Raw genomic sequence first — 25,034 nt, forward strand, 5'->3', positions numbered from 1 at the left:
CCTCATTCGAAGATCAATACAACATCACGACGGCTCCCCCGACAACCCGTCTCCCCAAAACGGTGGCGAATCTCGCCACCACGCGCGGTATTTATGGCTAAGAGGTTTGCACAGAGAAGCAAAGCCAACTGGCTATCCAAAGTGAAATAAAACTAGTCAACTATCAAGGTGAGCATTCCCATCACTAGCCGTACAACGAGGCTTTTAGGTGCATTTAATATCTCAACATGTTTCTTTCGTGTATATAATCGATATGACTACACCATCACAGCTCATCTCGCTTTCTTACAGCAGTAGGAATGGCTCTAAGCCTGAACATCGCGGCACCATGACGATCAACATTAGCTGTGAGCGTGCCTGACGGCTGGACGGTTGTGGTAACACTGCCGAGGAGGATCGAATTGTTGGCAGCGAGGCCGTCGGCATAGGACATTGCGGTTGCATTGTAGCGGTTATCGAAGATGGCAGTAGCATTACCACCACTGGTAATTGTCGTCGCATTGTAGCCATTGGTGGTGTTGCTCGCAACTGCGGAAGCATCAATGATCGCCTGCGCCGTCTCATTCGACATGCGACCAGCCCATAAATCTCGAACTTCCCAAGACATATCAACTTGAGGAGCATGACCCCTCGGCCCGCTGTCGACGAAAATGTCCTCCAGTGTGGCGTTCATCACAGTTGCGTTGTTGTTACCATTGACGAGCAGAACAACATAGTCGTTGTAATCCTCATGGACTGTTCCTTTGAGGTTACCAGACCACAGTTGGATTCCAGAGCCACCACTCTCGCCGTTTGTCCCATTGCCATGACACAACCATCTCCTGGCGGCACTTTGACCAAGTGGATCTTGGTTAACCGCGATGACAGCGGCGTTTGAGAGGATAGAAAGATCCTGTGGTGCGATATCGCGGAGGTCGTTGCCCATCTAGTTCCTAACTGTTAGCCACAAACACCAAGGCTTCATCGAGTGGATGTCAGAATTGAGTTCCGCCCCCTTTTGTCTTTTTTTAAAATATTGCATATCTTGAAGCATTTGTGCGTCCAAAGCTCCTGCTTATATCGTAGAATTTTTCTATTCAAACAGGCCAGGACTCAATTCTACCATTCACTGGTGTTTATTCAACAAAAGAAAGGGGAATGATTTGAACATTAAAACGTGTGGGACTGTGGGAGACAGGTCCCAAACGTGGAAGACTTGGGGTACACTCACAATTAAAGGGGATTTGACCGCAGACCACATTGAGAAATGGGCGACTATAAACATGTAAGTGCTTGTGCAGTCAGATTACCAGAATTTACGTTACCATATTCCGGATCGGTCATGGCCCCATTGCCAACTTCCAGCACTGGAAAAAGTTAGCATATGTTTTTTTCGTCGGCTCCAGAGTTGGAGCCGTATCTTAGGATAAAACTAAGCGTAAGATGGGGAACAATGGGAACGGTCGCATACTATCAAGGTCATTCCAGGCACCTGGTTGAGCTTTCGAAACAATGAACGCCACCTTGTTGAAAATATTGGTGACTGAGCAGTGAAATCCTGGGAGCTCGCAATTCCAGGCATCTGGACCCTCGCAAGGACATCGAGCATCGTAGGCATCCCAATCGTCAAAGATATCCCCCGAGATTCTCCAGCTGTTGGCTACAGTCGACCCCCAATTCCAAGGGTAGTCCTCTCCCCAGTTACATAGAGAATAAAGAATAGGGCGACCAGTGGCATTGAGAGCGTCACCCATGGTTCGGTACCTGGTTGAGGAAATAAGTTGGTTTCCCGCATATCCTTCGTTATAGCAATTGTCGTATTTGAGATAGTCAACTCCCCACTCAGCGAAAGAATTCGCGTCTACTGTCTCATGACCCAGACTGCCCTCATACATGCCACAAGTGTAGCGACCGGCATCAGAATACATGCCAAACCCGAGATTCAGAGCATGGATGTCATCGGCCACTGCTGCCATTCCCCTGGGAAATTTGGTCGTATCTGGGATCAGAGAGTTATTACTACTAGCATTTCGACCACTGCTCCAACAGTCGTCAAGGATAACATAATGATATCCCAGATCTCGAAGGCCGTAATCTACAATCAGGTTTGCCGTTTGGACGAGAAGATCTTCTGAGACGTCACAGCCCAAGGCATTCCAATTGTCCCCTGTTGAATATTAGTTCTCGCAGTGATGGTCAAAATACCTCGTTAGAACAAGAGCATTGTTTGAAAGGCATTCACTTACATCCCATTTGAGGTGTAATAGCCAAACCATTGTCCTTTCCACGGACCCCAATAGCAAACAAAGCAGAGCCGGCGACAGCAATGACAAAAGAACCCGAACGAAACATATTGCTTGTCGGTTTGAGCCGCTCTGTAGTCCGCGAGATGAGATGGAAGCATACCCCTCTTTATAGCAAAATCCCCTCTGAACCCCGTCATGCAGGGTGACGGAAACCAACCTACAAGATCGAAGACAGGGTATCTCATGAGTACGCAATCGCACGGAACTCAAAATTGTTGGGTCTGTCGAGGCTACTACCTGTCGAACACGAGAGTCCTGCTGGGCTAGTCAAGAGTGATCAGCCCTCGCTTTAGGGACAGAAGCGGCCCGCCAACTGGTGAAGATAGCTGTTTCCTATTCCGCCCAAGAATAGTAATGGCGGAGTCTTCTCTTTCTCCAACCACCGTAAGCTCAAACGATTAGGGATCATGAAGTGCTATTAGCGCCATGTTGTCACTGTCAACGGTAGTGGTGGGATCGTGGAAATGCCCTACTTGTAACCTTACTGAGTAATGAAGACACCAAGCAGGCTCATGGACCGATCTCCACAAGAAATCCCCCCCCCCCCCCCGCCGGGAACTAGCCAGTATCATCGTCATCTTCTCAAGCACCTGGGCACCTGGGCATTTACCCAAGCAGAGTAGCGGTTTGGGGAAGCACTACTGGTGTAGTCGTCTGCATCACATTGCCGACAAACCCCGCCTTCCGGGGAGATTGGATACACCCAGGGCCCTCCGCAGCTAGAACATTAGAGTGGAATTGAAGTGACAATCGAGGGCAGCCCAGCCAAGTCGATGGTTTCGGAAAAGATTCTGACAGAATAATCGAGCCCGCCATGGGGATGGGCTTCATGATGTTTGCATTTACGGAGCACTTTGAACAGTAGAAGTAGCTAGGACGAGCGGCGGCTGATTATCGGACGAGGAAGCACAAATCAGTACTTCCTTACTTCCTTACTGAACGAGGGATCCTCAAAGTCAATCGGGGGGCTCTTGCTAACCAACTACTATACAACTACATATCTCCTCCTCGTAAATATCAACACAATAAAAGAACTGGATCTACCCTAGGATCCACCAACAGCTCATCCGCCGCCGACAGCCTGTCCAACCATGCCACCAAGCGTACCAAAAACGATTCCTTTGAGGATGGTCTCTCCCATGTCCTCGGCCCAGTAGCCTGCATCTTTTAGCTTCTGCTGCCATTTGACTCTCTGTTCTTGCGTCAAATCCTCCCATGAATGACCAGAGTGGACGGCCTCATCGTGTAGATGAGCATTGATGCCATCAGGGCTTTCTCCATGCTCAGTGATAAAATACTTTTGGGCGGTATCGTCCCCATCATTCTTCTGAATGTTTTGCAGGAGTTCCGCTAGACGAACGGGGTCAGAAACGATGTCAGCACCTGGAAGTGGTGGATCCGTTTCTTCGGTGGGTTGCCCGAGATGTCCACGGCGTCCAGACAGTACAGGTTGATTCGACGCCCGAGAAGAGCCATCATAGCCTTCGGGGAAACTATAAGGTTTTCCAATAGCCTCTTGGATCACCAGAGGTATGTGGTGCCGTGCATTGATGTAATTTGGTACCGCCCCGCGGATTTCCAGTATCGTCTGAATGAATATTGATGCCAGCAAGACGCCGAGAGTGATCAAGGCAACGCTCAGCCCAACGACCACAGCACTTGAAGGAAGTGCAACGACGTAGCGTGGCGTCTTAGATTGACCTCGCTTGACGGAAAGAGGTACAGGGAAAAGGGGAATAGTGTGAACTACAACCGTGTTGCTCACACCAACGCTCGCTAACTTCAGGTTCTGCGGAGGTGTGCGTGCTGTGACTGGGTGAGCAGGCGGCTCGAAATTCGAAAAAGTGAGGCCTGTGATTTGATACGGGTGCACATCTTTGAAGGTTCGGAACGGCTTTATCTTGGAAAACAAGGTGACGCCAACTTCAGCTTGTAAATCGAGTTTGAAGAGCGAGACGGACATATCCTGCGCGGCAACCGCAATAACAAATTGCGTGTAATCCTGTGGAGCAGATGGTGATAACGGGGGAGTTAAATTGCAAACGGCTAGGGCAGAAGCTTTGGTGATTCTCGGCGGCAACCGATGTGATCGTGCAACACGGCACTCCCCCTTTCCACTGGGAGGTAGCCGCAAGAGCTGAAGAACTGCTCCGCCGTTGCTGTGGATATTTGTGAGCATGAGCAAGGAGTCTTTAGTTAACCACCTTAGGGCTCGGAATTGCGGCACCGTAACTCGCTCTGTTGACCTCGAGGCTGGCGTTTTGTAGATTGTTTGCGGCTCCTCGTCACTGACAGTAGATGTAATTTTCTTCAGGAAGACATCAAATATATCACAGTATGCAAATTGATATTCGCTATCTCCCGTTTGCAAGAAATCCAAATCTACAGCCTCTCTACCTCCTCGTACAGCACCTCTAGATTTCGGTGGAGTGGTGCTAGATGTGTCGAAGAGCACAATTTCGGGGTCTTTCGTCAACCCTGTCGCGACCGCACCGAGCTGGACCTGGTTTGGAAATGGTTTTGACAATCGTAATAGCCTTTGATATGTGTCTGGGTCGGCACCCTTGAACAAGATCGATCTCGACGTCTCCGTGATCTTGTTGTGTGATAAATTCCCCGATTCTGCTGCCTTCGCTTTCTCGCTGGGCTGGCCCGCCGTTTCTATCTCGAATACCCGAAAGTGCGCATTGTTTCCCGCTTTAACATCCTTCGGGCTTGAATTTGCGCCTGCAAAGACTATCGTCTTGTGCCCTTGCCCGCCGACCGCTAAACTCGTAACGTTGTCCTCTTCTTTGCTGAGGTCAATCTCGCCAACTTCCTCCAGTCGACCTGGGTTCGACGTGTCTAAAATTGTCTATGGTCGCAAGCATCAGTAAGGAACGACAACTGTTGACTCTCCTCAGCTGTTAGGAACTTACGATTTTGTTTCCGACCCCGCTCCTCCCGGCTCCTCCTCCACCACCTACCACCAGGCGGGAGCTGTCCAGAGGATCAAAGTCGCAAGCATACAGCGGATAGGATAAGGTAACTTTCGCTGAAGGGATTAAGGGTGCCATAGCTGGGTCTCTGCTCCCGGGAATGAGGAGCTGTCACTTTCGTCGTCAGACTTTCAGCTAGATAGCGAGTCGACAGTGTAGACGAAGCTGGTGCGAGATGTTGAGGATACTGTGCAAAATACCATGCTCTCAATCATGGCGTAGCTACTGAGGACCTAGGTAGGCTAGGCTCGCTAGGCCTGCATGTTGTCAGCCAATAGCATTTCAAAGGAGAGACCCACTTGTGACTTTGTCTCCAAAATCAGCTGGTGACATAAACCCAGTATTAAGAAGAACCCCGTAAGAAGATGGTACGTTTAGATAAAACAACTCGTGGTAACTTCGGGTAGTCCTAGCTTTTAATAATTGTTAATGATTCATTATGTCTACGTCAAAATTATATAACACCCCGTATACATACGGTATCCATCTGTACAGAATAGCAGCAATACGATAGCTCGAGACCATGCGACAAGAGAAGGTCTCAAGTGCCATGCCAACTCCGTCCCAATGATACGAAAGCAACAAGCGTGAGCTGCGCCGATTTTATATACACTTCCCTATTTCACTATTCATCGTCAACCAGCCTTCCCGCTTCCCATGCTTTCTTTGCTGTTTTCTGAAGAGTGTCTAGATCCCCACTCATCTCGCACATCCCTTTGAAGATAGCGTCTGAGCCGTCCTTTTTCAGCAATTCGTAAGGATGTCCATATTCCACAACCTTTCCTTTGTCAAGTACAAGTACCTTGTCATAATCAACGATAGTCTGCAAACGATGCGCAATTGTGATTATAGTACTGTTCAGCTCCCGGATTGTTTCTTGGATTTTGGAGTCCGTATTGTAATCAATAGACGCCGTTGCCTCATCCATCATAAGTACACGAGGCTGTTTGAGAAGAGCTCGAGCAAGGCATAGTAGTTGTCGCTGGCCTTGGGAGAGGTTATTGCCTGACTCGGTGACGGTGGATGAGAGGTTGAGGAAAATGTTCTTATTAGCTATAGGTGTGGATGCTCCTGTTGAATCTTTGGGTGCCGGAATGTCCAGGGCTTGGCCAAGAGTGAGGCCAGAAGATGTTGTCGTAACCGGAGTCGATGGTGTGGTTGTAGAAGTTGGTGCACCTATAAGCTGTACTCTTCGTAGAGCCGTGAAAATATCCTCGTCGGTGAACAAATTGAAAGGGTCTAGATTCGTCCTGATCGTACCCGTGAAGAGGGTCGGATCTTGCGGAACAATGGTAATAGACTCTCTCAAATCCTGGAGGCCTATGAGGCCGATATCCACGTCGTCAATTAGAATTTTGCCTTCTTCGGCCTCCAGACCACGGAATAGAGCCAGAGCTAAAGAGCTCTTGCCAGCGCCAGTTCTCCCCACAATACCGACCTTTTCAAGCGGTTGGATTTTGAACGTCACGTTTTGCAAAACAGGTTCTAGATCGACTCGATACCTGGTGGTATAATTGATGAATTCAACTGACCCTTGACTGGGCCAATTCGCTGCAGGTCTCGTTTTCTCGATGACCGATTCTGCTTCCTGCTCCACATCCAGATATTCTTTGATTCGTTCCACCGAGTTCATGTTCTGCTCGTTGACGGAGTACAGACGGACCAGCCACAAAACATTCTCGGTGAAGCTGATAGCGTAACTCAAGGACAGGCCTGCGGAGCCAGCATCAATTTTCCCGATGCTGAATACAACGAACGCACCCGCAAAAAACGCAACTAGATCTCCTACGACATCAATCCGAAATGCAAGCCACCTATTTGCAGCCCATAAATATATGAATGGGCGGCTGTGGTTGTTTATTCTTGCCATGTTGTCGCGTATGAAGCGCCTCTCATCACCATAAGCACGGATGGTCGTAATTCCATTAAGTGTTTCTCCAAATTGCTGAAATAGGGGGCTTCGCTGGACTGACTCAAGTCTCTTGAGGTCCCTTGAAGAACGGAGGTAGAACTTGCCCACCGCAAAATACAAGAAGCTAATGAAGACGGCAGCAACGAGGAAGCCTGGTGTTATGACAGTTATCAGAGCAACAGTGACGATTATGGCCAGTGCACAGGACATGACCCCGACAGCAATCGGGGCGACTTCTTGGTCAACAGCTTCGATGTCTTTACTAAAACGGTTCATGAGCTGACCTAAGGGAGTCGCATCGAAGAATTTGAACTTTGCTCTCGTAACCGATTGCATCAATCGTTTGTGTATCCGCCAACTAGCCGTGAGGGAGCCGAAGAAGAACCAGAAGTCCCTGAACAGAGCCACTAGCATACATGCAATCCCTATCATGGCGTATATTGCGAGATAGTATCCAACGTCAACATCAGGCTTATTGACCGAAGATGACGCCGCGTAATAGGACTTTAAGTCGTGAAACAACAGCTTCGACGAAGTAGCCTTGACAGTTGCAATCGTGTTTCCAATATAACCGCTCGGAGACAGACTGTGATACGACACGACTGATTCCACATTGTACTGGTTAGCCCATTGTCTAATCCATATATTGGCCGCCAAACTTCCAATTTGCTGCACGCCAAAGACGAGGACAGCAAGAACCCAGAACCACCTAGTTTGTCAGTAACCTCCACTTATATCCAAAGATAGGCAATACATACCAGGGACCCATGGACTTCAAATACAGGGCGAGAACCTCCCATTTTACACCACCCTCAGCTTTTGTCTCCTCCATGGCGTCTTTGCCACCCTCGGTCTGCGCACTCTTTGATTTCTTCAGCTTGTTCGATGCCTCTCCAGGCTCAAGAAGAGTATCGCCGCTTTCGTCTCCAACGCTAGATGGGACCCTCGACGGAATTCTCGAGGCAGCTGCCGAGGTAGGACGCGATCTGTTGAGATCCTCACCCAGTTTTCCCGAAGCCATAACCTCCTCTGCAGGGCCTTGAATCTCAATCTTACCGTTGTCAAGGTAGACAACATATCGAGATTGTGGGACGCAAAGAGCCAGGTTGTGCGTGACCAATATGCAAGTGCGGCCAAGCATAAGTGGTCCACGAATGCAGTTGTCGAAAATCCATTTAGCAGTGTGAGAATCAACCGCACTTAAACAATCATCGAGAAGAAGGTGTCTTGAGTTAGAATACAAAGCTCGTGCAAGAGATATGCGTTGTTTTTGGCCACCAGAGAGTGTGACACCCTTTTCGCCGACGAGCGTCTTGTCGCCAGCGTCTAGAATCTCCAAATCGCGTTCCAAGGCGCATGCAACAACTACTTCTCTATACCTTTTCTCGTCCATCGGTTGAGCGAAGAGGATGTTCTCTTTGATATCCGCGTTAACTAGCCAAGCCTGTTGGGCGCAATATGCGACACTCTCGGTCAACCCAGTCTCAGGGTCCGCGGAAATATCTTCGCGGCTTCTTCCACCGCCAGGAAGGGATATTTTGCCCTCGATGCATGTCATTTCGCCCATGAGCGCCATCAGCAAACTTGTCTTACCAGAGCCTGTCGGTCCAGCAATAATATTCAAGTGGCCCACCTCGAATTTGATGTTTAACTTTATAAGACGGAAAGCATCCGAAATTTCTTCGTTGGGCGATTCTTTGCCTCCCCATGAGAAGGTTGCGTCAGAGAAACCGATCATAGATTGTCCATCCTCGTCTAAGGAGGCGTGATCGAGCTGTTCGTATTTCTGTGTTTCCTCTTCGTTCAAGAATTCCTCCACGCGATCTACCGAAACCTTGGATTCCAGCACATGAGCAATCATATCTCCTAGCTGATCAAGAGGAACTCTAAGGATGCTGAATAACGAAATAGCAGTAAATGCAATGGAAGGGTACAGTGGCTTCTTCTCCACTATCGTATATGTGAGAAAAGAGAAGAAGGTGATTACTACAGGGACCGTATTCCAAACGGCTACAGCGAAAGCCCACAAAATGTACTTGGAACGTAATGCCTTCAGCTCAACGGCTCGCTTCTCGTTAACGGTGTTGCTAAAGCGGTGCTCCCAGGCAAAAAACTTGATGATGCGAATATTTTGCAGGACTTCGTTAGTAATATGGATGCGCTTGTCTGTTGCAGCCATGATATTTTTCTGAAAGGCCCCAAACCCTCTAGCGAAAGCTATATTGACGGGAAGAAGAATCATCATCACGACCAACCCGGGGATACTGCTTAAACCCAAGATACGATAGAGGAGGTAAATTGCGACAGCCAATTGCGTTGGTGCAGCTGCTAGCAGGAAGTGAAGATATGCTGTAATCTCACTAACCTTAAAGGAATCCACAGACATAAGGTTTATGATGGTTCCGGTATTAACTTGCTCATCAGATCCCTTGAGGGGGGCCTCCACAACATCCGAGCCGGCGTCGGGATGTTTAGCATCATCCTTCTTCTTGCCCCCAATGCCTAACATTCTTTTCAAGATTCCAGGCTGCGCGTTGTTTTCCTTGTCTTTCTTGTCACCAAGTACTGTGTCACTACCAGACGCAGCCTTTCGCCGTAGCGACTTGGCGTAAATTTCGCCAACCATGATCGCACGTAGGCGAATGTTGATTTTTCGACCTATCCATAGTGCTTGTTGGTCTGCTAGCGAACGGAGGATATCAGTGAATGATAGCAAAATTACGTAGAGCCAGATGACATTTCTAGGGGTGCTTTCCGGATCCTCAATGTATTCCAGGATAGCCTTCAACAGCAAAGTAGGTGCAAATGTGAAAAGGCCGGAGAATACGGCATAACTGCACTGTATGATGAGGTCTGTCTTGAAATAACGTGCAAGATGCCAGGTCAAAGCACTGCTCTTCTTCAGTTGACGGTAATCAGCTAGTATTACCGCAGCTTTGTCCTTGGGCAGTAGGTTCCACACGTCGGTTAACTCCAAAGTCTTTTGGTAACCCTTCCACACGATAGGATCCACCCATGAGAACGTGGCAATCGAAAACAAGCTTGCTAAAGGTTCCTTCGAAGGCTCGATGTGCTCCTCCCACTCGAGCACTACAGCTTTGTTCCCTTTCCTGGTAGTGATCGCAATGGCAAAAAGTAGAGATACCAGAGAAAATTCTGAAATGACCAATGCCTGTGCAATGCCAGACCGAGGGTGAATCAGGGCCGAGCGGAATATGATAATAGAAAAGAGCCATAAGGCCGTGTACAAAGCCGCGGTATGATTCCAGATTCTTGGGATTCTCCATTTTGTATTCGATAGTAGGAGCCTGAAGCTAGCCAATACCAGTATATACGACCAGGTAATGACTCCCGCAACCGTAGCCACTAGTCCCTTCGAGCCGTATGCACGCAAAACCAAGGCAGTGATATTAATGGAGAGGACGGCAAGGACCGCTAAAAGCTCGAAGACGAGCACCACATATTGACCTCTAGGACTATCGAGCTCGGCCACCGAGACTTGAGTTGTTGCTTTCGCCAGCTGCAATCGACCCCCACCCATGGTTAAAACCTCATCGTCATCCTGGGTCCCCTCTTGCGAGAATGTGCCGTCGCCGTCGCTGTGGTCAAGGCCATTGCTATGTCCGTTGTGTTGAGCTTCCGCATGTTCGCCATTCACGAGTGTCTTGTACTTGCTACTGCTTCTTGATTGTGCATTTCGGCGGAAGGCTTGTAGAATGAGCACTAAAGATGATATAGCGACAGCCAACAGTGGGAATAACACCTTAAGATAGCTAAAACCAGTCAGTATCTGAGTGGCCAACGTTGCAGGCATTTCACTGCTTACTCTCTCTGCACGCAATTCGATATGTCGTCGATTCGCCATGCCGGGCCTTCGCATTGCGCAAACATGTTCGCGTTGTGGTCAAATGGCCTGTCGACGGACAGGCCAGAGGTTTCGGGAAAGAAGGGCGATGCGGTTGAGCTTGTAAAAATGTGGCAGCAGCCCACTCGATCGGTCGCGACGCAATAAAATTATTTGTTATTTCAAAAGTAGGGGCGATTTGCCCTACTAGCGCGACATATTTGTGATTGTTCAATTGATTTTGGCGGACTGGTACTTGCTTGCAATGTAGGAAGGTGTACGAAAGTGCAAGAGGGATGGCTCGACCGGCGGGCAAAGATACCTAGGTAGGCAGAACATAGCACTAGTGGACAAGCTCTGCACAGAATCACGATGTTGCAGTCATAATGAAAACTTTCAAGTGCTAAGTACCCCACTTCCTCCGGCCAAAAGCTCGAGAGCACTCCCCTAGTCGATGTGTGACCAGGCGTGCTTCTCGCGTCAAAAGACGTTAGTACTACAGCAAAGGTTAACTGGTAAGACGGCAGGAGTCCGGTGAAGCGTCTATATCAACCATCATTGGCTATGCTAAAACTGTGCGTCATCACTGCGCCTTTGATCTTCTGATGCAAGCACGTGATTTGTGGTGAACAAGCTGTCCTATCTATCGTCCAGACTCCAGAGCCACCTACTACACAGAGTAGAAAATTATTCTGGATCTGACGGATACGTCCAAGGAGCCGCCTAGGTATCTCACCATCTCAGAACTGTACATGCATTCTGAGATCATCGTCGATAAGCAGAGTACCCACCAAGACTCTTGTCGACTGCCTCTACATACAATCCTTTTTCATTCATATGTTCACAATATTTTACAATGCCTCAATGTATAGATACACACAGACTTCTGTCTTCTGTTCTATCTTCGAATAAACGTTGTCGATAGATTAGAGTACTCCTTCATCCATGATGACCCATGCAATGCAGCCTTTTTAATTGCCAACCCAGTAAACCCCAATTACCCGACCCTCCTTCCATACATCCTCTGACATGCCCATTTTCCATATCGGGCCATATCGTTTTCGCTTGATTCCCGAAGGATAACAGCGCTTCGTTCCAACCATCAAAAGCCTAGCCCATAACCATACCCTTCAGACCCGCTGCGTCGCCTTCTTTGGCGGCAATCTCGAAGTAGCCATAGATAATACTGGATGTTTAGTCAGCGGAGTAGAACAAAATTCGAGTAAGATAACTTACGTGACAGCCATCAAGATACCAGTGCCAGATCCAAGGGCGCCGAGCAAATCACTACCAATTGATAATGCTCCAATACACGCACCTCCAAAAGCAGCTGCAGTAGGAATAATGCGTTTGAGCTCCTTGTACATGCTTTGTTCACGGTGACCGGCCATGACAAGACCTTGATCCTTGAGTTGCTTAGCAACGTCGCGAGGGCTCGAGCCAGAGACCTCGATCCAGGTCTTCGAGAAGACGGCGCAGGCAACAAGCATATAGGTTATGTAAACAGCGGTGTGGATGGGGTCGAGCAGAGCGTCGGTAAAGTTGAGTGGAGGTGACATGTAGTACGCCAGACCGGAGACGGCAAAGAGTTGAGCGGATCCCTCCTTTGCTTCCCAAACACCAAAAAGCTGGACGAGCAGATTCTCACCAAATCGCGAGTGGAGCATTTGGCTGATGAGAAAGACGTTGGAGGACAAAGCTGACTGAAGCATAATTGGCATGTTCGAGGTGTAGAAAAGGCGAACTGGGTAAGAGCCACGAGCTCCGCGTTGACGAGATGACTTGACCGGAATTTCGACGCGGAAGCCCTGCAAGTAGATAACGGCAGCGAAGACAACAAGTGTAGCGATGAGGTTCATGATGTTGGGGAGATTTTGTCTATAGAATGCCTCTTGGAGCGCACGTTGCTTGTTTGGCCATGTGAGAAGGAGGTGGAAAAGCGCGATGACAGCGCCCTCAAACTCGGGGCCACGGCCAGTGTTGATCGTTGTGGGGGAGAAAGCTTTCCACACAATAGATTCGCAGATGTTGGTGGCGATGAAAAGAGAGATACCACTCCCAAGTCCATAACCTTTCTGGAGGAGCTCATCAAGGAGAATAACAACCAAGCCAGCGACAACCAATTGAAGGATAAGGAGGAAGACGATACCAGCGCCAAGATCGGATGGTTGACCGTAGAGACCGGTGAAGACGAACACAGTGGCTTGACCCATGGACAAAACAATGGCGAATAGTTTTTGAGCTGTCTGGTACAGCTCGCGATCGGACTTCAAGTCGAGATTAACGTCGATCAAATGCGTTCCGGCCAGAAGTTGGAAAACCATTCCAGAGGAGATAATTGGTGTGATTCCCAGCTCCATCAAGGTACCACGATTACTGGCCAGCATCATTCTGAGCCAGTATAAAGGATCGGATGTGTCCGAGGACACAATACCATACAATGGCATCTGGCTCATCACCAGGAATATTAACAATGTCAAACCAGTCCACATCAACTTCTGGTTGAAGGGAACCTTTGTTTCCGGTTGCTGCACCTCGGGGAGGATCGGCGTGAAAGGCTTGATGAGATCGAGAAATCGAACTGGAACGCACTTGGGTTAGCCACCATGATGTATCAATGTTCACAGGCGCAATTGCAACTGTCTGTTGAGCTGCCATGACAAGTCTTGTGGAAAGGGGAAAGCTTCACTTACGGCCACTCATCTTGGCGGATGGAATGCTAGGACCTCACAGACGTGGAAAGGAGAAGAAGTAGTAAGGAACGACGATGAAGAGCCCGTCGAGTCTGCTCTTGTAATGGCAGAATCAGGGTGCGGGTGGTGATGTGTTCGAAAGGAATGATCTCCAGGTCGCAAGAAGCTTGGGGAAGTTCGCTTGATATTTTGGAGCCGCTTTCGCGAGTGATGTGTCCTCCAGCTTGGGCCCGCTAAACACGTGACTCTGCATTGAACAACCCTTCACTACTGGGTTGACCTCGGCATTTTGAGAGAACGCACCACCAGTGCACCTTAGCTACAAGTACAGGAAAAGTTGTCAATAGGATTTTTTATAATAGAGTAACCTGGGTGACATAGTGTGGAAATTTGGAAATTGGTTCTATATTCCGGTAAGTCTATGGTTTTAGCAGCACAAGACGGCCCAACGACAAACAGCTCACGAATACTTCGTTTCAAATTACCTTATTACTATAAGCAGCCACTACTCCGTAAACTCATTACCAAACGCTATTTAGTCTCTTGGTTTCAGAAAATTACTTTGAATTATTTTTCTACAATTACTGTACGTCTTCATTGGCGATGTTGGCATAGAAAATTATATCGATATGGTCGGACAGTAAGTGTAAGACACCTCCACGGAGCCACATGCGGGCAGGGTACAAGAAATCTATTCCTACCTGGTACTTGGATGTTCTAAGTGGTATCTCAGCTTACCTCCTGAGATCTTAGCTTCGCTACCGGTAGTACTTGGCAGGTGGATGTAGTAGGCTCTTCAGGGTGCCATTTTGCAGGAGTTCCGACGGACGTGCTAGAAATTGCGAAGAAATACGTCTAAATGCAACCGGAGGCGGTAGCAAACCCTGGACTTCAATCTCATTTGACTCGACAGCTAGGGTTGCCGCAGCAGCCTGGAGTATGGTCGCAATATTGACTAAGTGACTGGGCCTTCGACACATTGGGGGGCAGTGGGTACAACTTCTAGATGTGACCTACTGTTCTTTAGGCGTTTCTTTGCGAGTGCTCTGTGACGACGACTACCTAGATGTGCCCGCCATTGGAGTTCATTGACGATCGTTACGTGGCACAATTGGCATTCTTGACGAATGCCTTCTTGCACTTCGTTGACTCCCTCATCCGGCGTGAGCAAGTGTCTCGCGATAGGAGAGACCTCTTGGGGGAGAGGCATAATATCAGCGTTGAGAAACTTGCCTGTGATTTCAATGGCGGGCGCAGACACATTCGCGTCCCATTTGGCCACAGAACTGGCATCAACCACATAGAGTTTCTCCCGCAACCCAGCCTCTGACAGAGCGTTCATTAATTTTATTCGTATCCAACGGATCTGTCGTTTTGCATACTGACGTGTAGCAGTCTGTATTTGCTCGATGGAAAGCTCATAGAGTTTGTTCAAATCCTCAGAAGAGCACTCCGTCGATTTCAGAGCGGAGAGGTACTTTTCAAACTCTTTCCAACCAATGGACACCCAAATTCCTCTTGTTACGTCAACGACATTCCCAGCCATCTTTTCGTGCTCTTGGAAGCTACTCATGGACATCACTTCATCAAGCAGACCCATCTTCACCATGTTGCCAATTCTCGCATCGAGTCGCTGCTTCAGAACCTCAGGGTCCGAATGAACCCAGAACAAGATGACCGATTGCTTGGGAACCGGTAAACTTGCTGAGTCTTGTTCTGCGGCAGCTGACCCTACTCGCTTAGCAGTCTTACGTTGTTGTTGTTCTTCATATATGTCGGATGCTCGTTTGCCAGTCGTAAGATATATTTCCAGAGATCTCCGAATTTTCCGCCTGTCCTTTGGGTGCCAGCGATTTGCCATGGTGGGATCGACCTCTTGCAGCCGTTGCAGCATCTCTTCTGTTGTCCCGTCCAGAATAGGATATATTTGTTCACTTTCATGATCCGAGGAGGTCGCTCGTGGTCTTTCCATGGCCTCTGTCTCGACCAATGTTTCGTCAAACAGCAATGACTGTGTATAGTAATGCGTGCCTCCTACAAGTATCGGCAGACGTCCCCTGGACCTTATTTCTTGGATGATTTGTGTAGCTTTCTTCTTGAATAATCCGACTGTCCATGGCTCTTCATCGATGGCGATAGTTCCTAGCAAATGGTGGGGGATGCCTCGCTGTTCCTCTGGCGTTATCTTGTTGGTAATAATAGGAAGACCTTGATACATTTGCATAGCATCCCCATTAATAATCTCGCCTTCGAAACGTGTCGCCAATTCCACAGCCAGCTGAAAACATTAGAATGGCGATGTCAAAAGTAGTACGGTCCACTCATACCTGAGATTTGCCGGTGCCAGTAGCACCGAGAACGACGACTAGTGGAGCTTCCGGAGGTTTTCTAGTCATCCTCAATATTTCCAAAGATCTGCCAAATATTTGGAGGGGTCTTCGTATCATTCGAGTATTGAAGTCCAAACATCGAATCGTGGTGTTTTACTTGCTGACTGTGACAGCGCAATATTTGGAAAAAACTACAGTAGGCACGGATCAACCGTAACTCCTTGGCATCAAGAAATGTGGGTTCAGGCAAACTGTACGATTTTTCTTCATGGATTTCGGAAATGGTTCTCGACGACTTCCAATTGGTATATTTACGAGCTACACTGCTTCAGAGGTCGCCACTTACCTGTGGGATAGCTGGAGGTCCTAGGAATCTAGATATCCCTTCTGTCATGACAGAGGCTACCTGGGTACTTGTTGAAGTAATCACGTGATAGTTAAAGAACGTCTTCCAGCATCTTTGCCAGTCCTTTCACAATCTATATATCTACCTAGGTAGGTATATACTTGAGAATCCGGACAATTCGAACAGCCAACATAAAAGGCGCCAGTGCAAAATGGCAATTATAATCGTTGTCTAATATGCTTTTCCTGCCTGTTATCATCACCAGCAGTTCGGCAGTTCACCAAAAGTTGGACATATGTACGTGGTGAGTAACGTCTTCCATATCTAACAGCTCAGGGTGCCTTGATGAGACCAGTTGGTTATGTTTCAAATGAACCGGCGCTCAGCTCTTTTCGACAGAGTGGGTGAAGTTCCATCTCAACAAGACTATTTGAAAGTGGCATACCTGTATTTTAAGGAAATATAGAGTGTTTCGATGGAACCAAGCCGGTTATGGATACGTGAAACCTCCCATCCCCTGGAACATTCTGCATGACTCCTGCGCCATGTTCAACCAAAATATGGCAAGTATACTACTCGATATAGCGGTTTTTATGACATCATGTCCTCCAACATGTTTGCTAATTCCTCTTTTCTAAATGGAACAGAAAGCATCTCCGCCCCCAAGGGATCCTTTCTACTCTCTATCATCTGGTGGTCATGGAATCTAACGTCGTTAGAACCTAATCAGAGCAAACAGCATTTGACTTACTCTTTCAGCAAGGTGCGGAAGTTCATCTCATTACTACAGATGAACTCCTCCACAGCCTTTTGATACAATACTCGATACTCGACGCCTGCATCCGTTTTATTCGATGGAACACATCTTGAATCATGCTCATTGACATCGTCATAGTTCAGTGGTTCACCGCCGTTATTTCCATAGGTGCCATCCATAACGGCCAGTTGCTCTCCTATCAAGATCCGAAACAAATTTTTAGCGTTTTCGGGCAAACTTTTCAGCACATAGTTGACTCCTTCTTTACCACCCACCCTCCTACCGCTTCTCCCTAGAAGTTCGTGTACTTCATCTACGACATCAAGCTCCACATTGTAAGCCTCGAATGTTGTGCAGTCATGGAAAACAAAATTATATGCAGCACGTAAAGAACTGTCCCACAACAGTGGGAATGAAGGATGGTCCGCGGATGCTACAAGCCGGACCTGTGGGTGAGCAGCAAGTCGTGAAAGTATGGCATGTGCAAGTGGCCTTCGGAGAGCTGTTCTGTCGATAGAATGAACAATCAACGTGATACGTTGAGAACGGTTCTCCTCGAGTAGCGCTACCACACTATCGATCATTTCCACCGCCTGCGATCCAATCTTTTGGCTGGCGTTGGCTATAGCGCTTGCCACAGTATTTAAAACATCTCTAATTGTCAAGTTATGCACGTAGCCATTTATAACAACAATTTTGGAACTACTCCCCACAGGTCGTGATTTGTAGATATGATCGGCAAACTTCATGAGGAGCGACTTCTTAGATCCCCAGCCGTATAAACACAAACTAAATTGCTGGGAGAGCTCAAAGTCCCATTGACGAAAGGACCTTGCGTATAACTCTTGCACGGCCTTCACACCTCTCACATGCGGATCTTCATACTTGCGCACTAAGTTGAAATACTCTTCATGATCAAGGAGCGCCAGTGAAGAAAGATTGTTGTCAGACGTCTTAATTCGACCACCACGATTTTGAAAGAAGTATTTCTCATGCGCCGAAAGATCACTCAAAGTAGGGTCCGGTGATGCTTGCCGATTTTGAGCATGTTTCTCCTGACTCTTTCGTTTGGAAGGGGATTCCGAAACCTCATTAGCACCCATCGACTGATCGATTACTTCGGCATCTGTGCCATCATCCTCCCCCTCTTCATCAGATTCATAAATGTACCGAGCAACCTGCCCATCTTCATCGTCGTTGTCACTGGTAGCGCCAAGCACTGCCTGCTCTATCAACGTTCTGGTGCTTTTTCTGCGAGCTGATCGATCGAAATTTTTCTGAATATCCGGGCCATCATTGCTGTCCAACGGTCTTGCGGACTTTAAGGGGGTCGAGTGAATCGCATGGGACTTTATTCTAGGGGCGCCATTACTAACTCCATATCCGGGCTCAGACATTAACACATTCGATTCGAGTCGTCGGGGCGTATCAACTTCCATTCGAACCCTCTCGACTCCATTGACACTCTCAACATCCTCAGTACTGGCGTTGTAATCGGTGCTTGAATCTGCAGTCTCCCCATGCCCGTCCTCTTCCGACTGTCTTGAGCTACGTCCGCCTCCAGCGCCTGTGCGGGCTCCCTGACGATGTGGTGCAGAAACTTCGATATTCTCGCCTGTGGTTGCTGGAAGCCCTTTTTGTTTGCGCTGAGCTGTGGGTTGTTTTTTCGATGGTTGGTTCGTCTCTTCGGCAATGGTTGACGATAGCTTTCTCTGTACCATAGTTGATGACCTTAAGTTTCACAATATTCGCTGTTTCGACATGAGTTGGAACGATGTATTATGGATTACCCAGCCTATATAGAGCTTGCATTTGTGGAACAATGGAAACAAATTATTTCTTGAACGGTACTCTGGCCTGGGTTGAATGTTTTCCCGGCCGGCGCGCTAATAGCGGGCTGTCCCGCACTCGGTGTGCAACCCAAAACATCCAAAGTCAACAAACGCGTAAGTCTGCTCATGTAGCTGTGAGACGCGTTCCTACCTAGTCCAAAATCGCTATCACACAACTTCATATTATTCTCACACCAAAAATTACTTATGGATTACAAGTGCCTACTTGTGTATTGCCATAGAAAACCCACCGGAAAATGCTTAGTTGGTGGTTGGGAAGGGGAAAAGAAGATAGCGAGGGCGGTACTGGTATGGTCAAAACTACTGGAAAGAACTCGTTTACTGATCTTTAAAGCCAATGTTGGAGCAGAACCACCGGAAACTCCTGCGCCAGTCTTTGCTGCTCGGGCTTTGAAAAGCGCATTCTTCGGGACTCCAGCACTTCATGATGAGACAGTCCTCGAGGTTGAGAAGCAGCTAGATTCGAAGAGGCCCTCAATAGCAATACATAAGAACAAAAATCGCGATACTCTGGAGCTGGATGAAACCCTAGAAAACATGTCGCCGAGTAAGCGGGGTATTCTGATGACACCAGGAACTGCGGCGACACGCAGGAAAAGTGTATCATTTGGAAGTGAGGCTCTGGATAAGAAAGAAGGGGCGGTGGGGTGTAAAGCACTCACCAAGAAAAGAGATGACACACCGTTCGCTGCCAAATCTAGAGACGTTGATTCCGACAACAGATCGGAAGACGAATCGCCCTCGAAGCAGCGATCCGCTCGCAGAGGACGCAGCGTTTCTTTAACGAAGTCTCTTGAAAACATGCGGAAAGGTAAAGAGGATGATCAAAAGAAGAGCCCGAAGATTCGCAGCAACAAATATACTAGAAGAGCAGACAATGCATCGGCATCTACTGTACCATCACCGCCGTCAAATGTTTTGCCGGACGATGAACACATACCAGGCTCATATGACGAGACTGAGCAAGACTTCACACGAGTACTCGACTTTACCGACAAGTCACTCGGTCACGTCACCATGGACCTAGACATGCCGCAATCTGAATCGGGAAGATACTGGAAATCTCAGTACAAGACCTATCATGAAGAAGCACTGGCTGAGATGGCGCATGTACTTAGATACAAGGACCTTGCCAAGAGCTATGCAAGGAAAAAAGATTCGGAAGCCGCAGATTTGGCCCACAAACTGCAACTGGAGCAATCCAAGGTTGTTCAAATGGAAAATATGATCACCAGGCTATCTTCGAAGCATACCAACCTGGGTCTTGAGGATACAGGGGACTCATTAGAGAATATCAAAGATGTCGCCAAGCTAAGAGCAATAGTGGCGCAGTACAAGGCTCAAGTGGAAGAGTTTCGTATTGCGGTAGAGGAGCCCTACGGCAAGCGGGAAGCACCTAGGGATAGTCTTCCAGCAACACGATTAGCAGGGGAACCTACGGAGATCATTACACTCCGAGAGGAGTTATCTAGAGCTCGAGAAAGCATTTCTGCGGCGGAGAAGAAAACTAAGAGATTGGAGGCGGAGAACGTGAAATTGGCTAAGGAGCTTAAAACTTCGGACCTTCACTTGGTCAAACAACGTGAAAGGAACCAGAAAATCCAACAGTCCCACCAGGATGAGACTCGGCGAAAGGAAGAGCAATTAGCAGGTCTTCGGAGAGAATACGATGAGCTGATGGACTTGAAACGCGATTCGGAGGAGCTCTTAAGGAAACGGCAAGACCAAGTCAACGCACTAAAGCAAGAAATTCAGGCTCTGAAGAGTGCCAGGCCAGCGTTTCCAAGTCATGGCGATGAGGTCCAAACATTTACCGTGGGTGAATCCCAAGCAGATAGCATTGCTAGCAGGTCGAGACGATATAGCACACATGAGCAGCGAGCCACGAACAAAGAGAAGACCTCTCGAGATCGACAATCTCTCCAGGATGTTTCTGACCCTCGTGAGGAGGCAACCTGGAAGCGAAAAAGCTACATCCCCTTTTCAGCTCAGTCAGTTCCAGCCCCTGCGAAGGGGCTGGCGGATACAGAATCACCATTTTTTAAGCCTGATGTTGCTCTGCAGCCATTATCCGAAGTCATCAACGGTTCCAGCAAGAAGAAAGTACAGGGTCGTCACTTGGGCACAGCTCAGTATTCTCCCATGGCCACTCATTTCTCGGATTTATCTTTTGGCGACCTGACGTCGGCTCTGCCATCGACTGAGTCGTTTCAGGCTCAGAACAAGAATCGGGGTTTCCACGAAAAAGCATCTCGAATAAGTCCTAAGCCATCCATTGTCGACATCCCATCAAGCCCTCCGAGTTTTACGAACCCCAGACCTGTTTCGGCTGGGGAAATCGTCAGACAAAACTCCAATCCTGAAATGCGCAGGAAGACGCCTGCAGGCAAAACCTCAAGTCGACTACCAATCGTAGAAAGCCCCAGGGTCAGGAAAAGAATCCCCCCTGAGAGGGCTGCTGCTGCCAAAGCACGGCTCGAGCAAAAAGCAGCAGAGAAAAGGAAAATGCAATTAATTGGAAGTTGAATCCAGGCTTGTTTTTGAGTATTGTCTAAATGGGTTAGCATGGAGCTGGAGCAAAATTCTGGGTGTTAAAGTGTTTTATTGTGGATGCGAGGCCGTCTGGTGTTTAGGTTAATGATACCAAGTTCACAGATGCTATATGCATCATGGGTTAATGAGTGGGAAGACTTCAGAAGATACTATAGTAACGAGCATGCAGACTTTACGCAAAAATGACAAAACATATTTCTGCTAGACGTGGCTGAAGCAGACTGAAAATGCCTGGTCGTTCGGTGCTTATTAACGAACCTCTGAACGATGAGCATTTAGCTATAAATGTAATGTGGCATCCTCGTATTAGTGTTTAATTAACGTCAAATACTGTGTGAGTGGAACTCTGATTTGTCAAAATTGTTTGACGGCCATGGTGGAAACCAGATTGTGGGTTAGTAGTAAATGCACTGTCAATGTACACCAGTCGTCATGACAAAGCGGAAAAGACATGATAGAAAGTCTTGATTACTTTATAGTCTAGAAGGGGGTTTTGCCAATTCTATACCTAAACCAAATATCTAACTTTAGGTTCTCGGAGAAGATATTGGACATCGTATAGTGGTTTGAGGCGATGTATATAATAAGATATTTTCGAAATCGCCAAGAAGTAAAGAGCCACGAGACTATACAACACATTTCCACTCTCACTTTATTTACTCTGACACCCAAGATGATTCCCAACATTTCTTATGAATTCGGGCCTATGCCCTCAATCTCCTATACCAAATCCCCACCACTTGGAATCTAGCGGTGCCGCCCCTTTCCGAAGCTCTTCTATGTCCGCTGCACACAAGTCAAGATTCGCCTCCGGAATACTCCATTGCGCGACATCCTCAACCCGGCTCAGAAATTGCATACTCAGACCTGCCTCAGAATGCCAAGCCATATGACAATGGAACGCCCAAACACCCGGATTATCAGCAACAAATCGTATCGCGAGCCAGCCAAACCCTTCCGTGCTAGCTACGTCTCTTCGGATACGGGTGTCAAGGGCGCCTTCTTGCCCCGGAAGTAAGCCTTTCCCCTCCGACGCCAATTTCAATCCCTCATAGCCAGGAAACATGCCATGCCCTTGACCAAGGACCCAGAACTTATGTCCATGTAAATGCATGGGATGGTTCCCCTCGTCAAAGTTTTGAATGATCAGATCTACGACTTGGATCCCATTATGCTGTATTAGAAAATCGTTCTTGATATCATATGCTAACGTGTTGGGCCCGTTGATGCCGCTACTGGTCGTGAAGGATTCATTTCGACTGCTTAAGCCTTCAACAGATCGATGTAAGGTGGGTTGCTGCAGATTGGGCCGGAAAGTTGAGCTGTTGAAGAAACCGCGCTGCAGACGCCAGTCACCGATTTCCAGATTAGATCGAAGGTAATAGCTATGATCTGCGAAAACTGGGGTCGGGTTGGACTCGACGGGAATAAACGAGGATATATTCATGTCGCGACATTCCACCTCCATTCCGGCACTCCACCGTCTTGTGCTTGGTCGGGAAACTGCTGCCTTTCCTCTCCTCTTGGAGGTGTAGTGTATGGCCGCTTTGACCTCATCAAATCCAGGGCCAGGAAGGTCTGGTTCTTGCCAGCAATGTGTTACCATTCTCGCACGGAACCAGAAGTTGTCGGCTGTATTTTGACCAGTATTGAGCATTATACTGTATCGTTGTGCTGGGCTAACCATGAGTCTTCTATCTTTGGTGGGTATGATATCAGTCCCGTCAACCTCGGTGATACTGAATTCGTGCTCATCAACTGATACCTGGAACCACGCAAGAGCGCCGACGTTGATGATGCGTAGTCGATGATGCGCATCAGCGAGCAAATCCATTCGCGGTTGAGTACAGGTTGTATTGTCACATAATCGGCCGGGTAGCTTTGAGCAATCTTGCTGATTCAACCCATTGATCAAAGCCCCGTCTGGGATTGGAGGAGATTCGCTGCCTGGTTCTAATGCAGACTCTAACAGTTTACTACTAACATCATGATAGTAATCTTGAAGCATCACAACTCGATCCGAAGCATAGGATATTTGCTGCAGTTCTTTCTCATTCCTGGCGTGGATCACAAGCGGGCCAAAAAGACCATCTGATGCGGTTACCGCTTGGTGCGAGTGATAGTAATAAGTTCCAGATTGGCCAGACACCGTGAACTCATACCTGAACGTCCTTCTGGGGGCGATGGGGCACTGCGTCACGCCTGTGGCCCCATCCATCCAGTTCGTGCCATTCTGGTAAAGCCCGTGAAAGTGGATGGCTGTAGAGTTGATGCTTTGATTGTCGACTTCTACGATGATCGTGTCCCCCTCGTTACATTCAATGAGCGGCCCCGGGAATTGGCCATTGATGGTCAACATCGGTCTGAAGACCCCATCAGGATTCCCTACAATGTCTGTCACCACCCAATTGTATGTTCGCACTTGGGCTGGTGCTTCGAAATTCCAGGCAGGGTCTAAAATGTAGTCGGCGGGTGGTCTTCGGAAACCTCCCACGCTCACGAAGTCCACGGGCTGTTGCCCTAGATTGCCTTCTACGATGAAAGTACGTGTGAAGGCCACGAGGATAGCGAATGCAAAAACAGCGGCGCATACAGAGAGCGCAACCACCCATACGGTCCGCAGGTGCCATTCTACTTTGTAATCCACACCATCCATCGCTTCCGCATCGTCGCCCGGCAGGAGGCGCTGGTTCTGAGTCTCGTCCTGAGAGTCACTTCTTTCCTGCATCTCCATGTCCTCCACGTCGTCACTGGAAGAGTCGTAGGGTGTTTCCTTCGCGACAGCCATGATGTACAACGGTGCGTCAGTCCGTGAATGGGGGTCTCGGGTCGACTCGAATTTTTGGATTCCCTTACACGCCCACGCAGCACATCTTCAGCCAATATTTCGGCAGTGACCTGTACAGCAAGAGAAGCATTCGAATAATGTTCATACAGCCCATGAGCTAGCGATCAGAGCACCTCCAGCGCTGACATCGAGGCGGACTCGTAGTGTACCTCGAATGCGACGTAGCAGAGACGGCCGGCGCTGTGCAGGATTCAGCAGGACGGGTAGAGCGCGTGGAAGATTTAAGGAGGATGGCGGACGAGACGGTCAAACGAAGGTATTCGATGGGCGGCAAACATAGCCTCAGCAGGGCCAGCTGCGCGTCGTCGCAGTGTTCAATATACCTAGCTAGGTCTAGGTAAGATGGCAGTACTAAGTCGCAGTATTTTCGACGATAACAGTACCACGGCCCAGACCCTTTCTTACCGACCGGCACAATCGGGCTTGGATCGGCTAGGTAGAGTGCTGAGTACTTCGAAGTAGCAACTTGGAAGGCACACCGTCGTCAAAATTTACAATCCACCTAGGTACTGGTACCTAGGTACAGTAGAGGTTTTCCTAGCCGGAACCGGTCGATATCCAATCAAAGCGTTGGTTTCCTCCCACGAGGAGCGGAACAAGACTTGCAGAAAAAATGCGAGAAGATAACTAGCCTA

At 48.3% G+C, this 25,034-nt stretch overlaps 8 protein-coding genes across 8 annotated transcripts; 1 reads left to right on the forward strand and 7 right to left on the reverse strand.

Annotated features, from left to right (window-relative positions):
- Positions 1-265: 265 nt before the first annotated feature.
- Positions 266-2,331, reverse strand: GLAREA_05542 ((Trans)glycosidase; the record flags this gene model as incomplete). Its single annotated transcript, XM_008078831.1, has 5 exons — positions 266-925; positions 1,211-1,254; positions 1,305-1,346; positions 1,451-2,146; positions 2,226-2,331. 5 exons carry the CDS (start codon positions 2,329-2,331, stop codon positions 266-268), a joined length of 1,548 nt encoding a protein of 515 aa, XP_008077022.1.
- Positions 2,332-3,348: 1,017 nt separating this feature from the next.
- Positions 3,349-5,341, reverse strand: GLAREA_05543 (uncharacterized protein; the record flags this gene model as incomplete). Its single annotated transcript, XM_008078832.1, has 2 exons — positions 3,349-5,139; positions 5,204-5,341. The coding sequence occupies 2 exons, from the start codon at positions 5,339-5,341 to the stop codon at positions 3,349-3,351; spliced, it is 1,929 nt and encodes a 642-aa protein (XP_008077023.1).
- Positions 5,342-5,888: 547 nt separating this feature from the next.
- Positions 5,889-11,066, reverse strand: GLAREA_05544 (ABC transporter transmembrane region; the record flags this gene model as incomplete). Its single annotated transcript, XM_008078833.1, has 3 exons — positions 5,889-7,884; positions 7,934-10,948; positions 11,002-11,066. 3 exons carry the CDS (start codon positions 11,064-11,066, stop codon positions 5,889-5,891), a joined length of 5,076 nt encoding a protein of 1,691 aa, XP_008077024.1.
- A 1,063-nt stretch (positions 11,067-12,129) lies between these two features.
- Positions 12,130-13,722, reverse strand: GLAREA_05545 (Preprotein translocase SecY subunit; the record flags this gene model as incomplete). Its single annotated transcript, XM_008078834.1, has 3 exons — positions 12,130-12,205; positions 12,256-13,600; positions 13,713-13,722. The coding sequence occupies 3 exons, from the start codon at positions 13,720-13,722 to the stop codon at positions 12,130-12,132; spliced, it is 1,431 nt and encodes a 476-aa protein (XP_008077025.1).
- A 945-nt stretch (positions 13,723-14,667) lies between these two features.
- Positions 14,668-16,108, reverse strand: GLAREA_05546 (P-loop containing nucleoside triphosphate hydrolase; the record flags this gene model as incomplete). The annotated part of the gene is made up of 2 exons (XM_008078835.1): positions 14,668-15,990; positions 16,040-16,108. The coding sequence occupies 2 exons, from the start codon at positions 16,106-16,108 to the stop codon at positions 14,668-14,670; spliced, it is 1,392 nt and encodes a 463-aa protein (XP_008077026.1).
- An 871-nt stretch (positions 16,109-16,979) lies between these two features.
- On the reverse strand, positions 16,980-18,866 carry GLAREA_05547 (uncharacterized protein; the record flags this gene model as incomplete). Its single annotated transcript, XM_008078836.1, has 2 exons — positions 16,980-17,094; positions 17,140-18,866. 2 exons carry the CDS (start codon positions 18,864-18,866, stop codon positions 16,980-16,982), a joined length of 1,842 nt encoding a protein of 613 aa, XP_008077027.1.
- A 368-nt stretch (positions 18,867-19,234) lies between these two features.
- On the forward strand, positions 19,235-21,524 carry GLAREA_05548 (uncharacterized protein; the record flags this gene model as incomplete). The annotated part of the gene is made up of 2 exons (XM_008078837.1): positions 19,235-19,286; positions 19,333-21,524. 2 exons carry the CDS (start codon positions 19,235-19,237, stop codon positions 21,522-21,524), a joined length of 2,244 nt encoding a protein of 747 aa, XP_008077028.1.
- Positions 21,525-22,263: 739 nt separating this feature from the next.
- On the reverse strand, positions 22,264-24,339 carry GLAREA_05549 (Cupredoxin; the record flags this gene model as incomplete). Its single annotated transcript, XM_008078838.1, has 1 exon — positions 22,264-24,339. The coding sequence occupies one exon, from the start codon at positions 24,337-24,339 to the stop codon at positions 22,264-22,266; it is 2,076 nt and encodes a 691-aa protein (XP_008077029.1).
- Between the last annotated feature and the right edge of the window lie 695 nt (positions 24,340-25,034).

This window comes from Glarea lozoyensis (assembly GCF_000409485.1).
Source record: "Glarea lozoyensis ATCC 20868 chromosome Unknown GLAREA10, whole genome shotgun sequence".
Taxonomy (NCBI): Eukaryota; Fungi; Ascomycota; class Leotiomycetes; order Helotiales; family Helotiaceae; genus Glarea; species Glarea lozoyensis.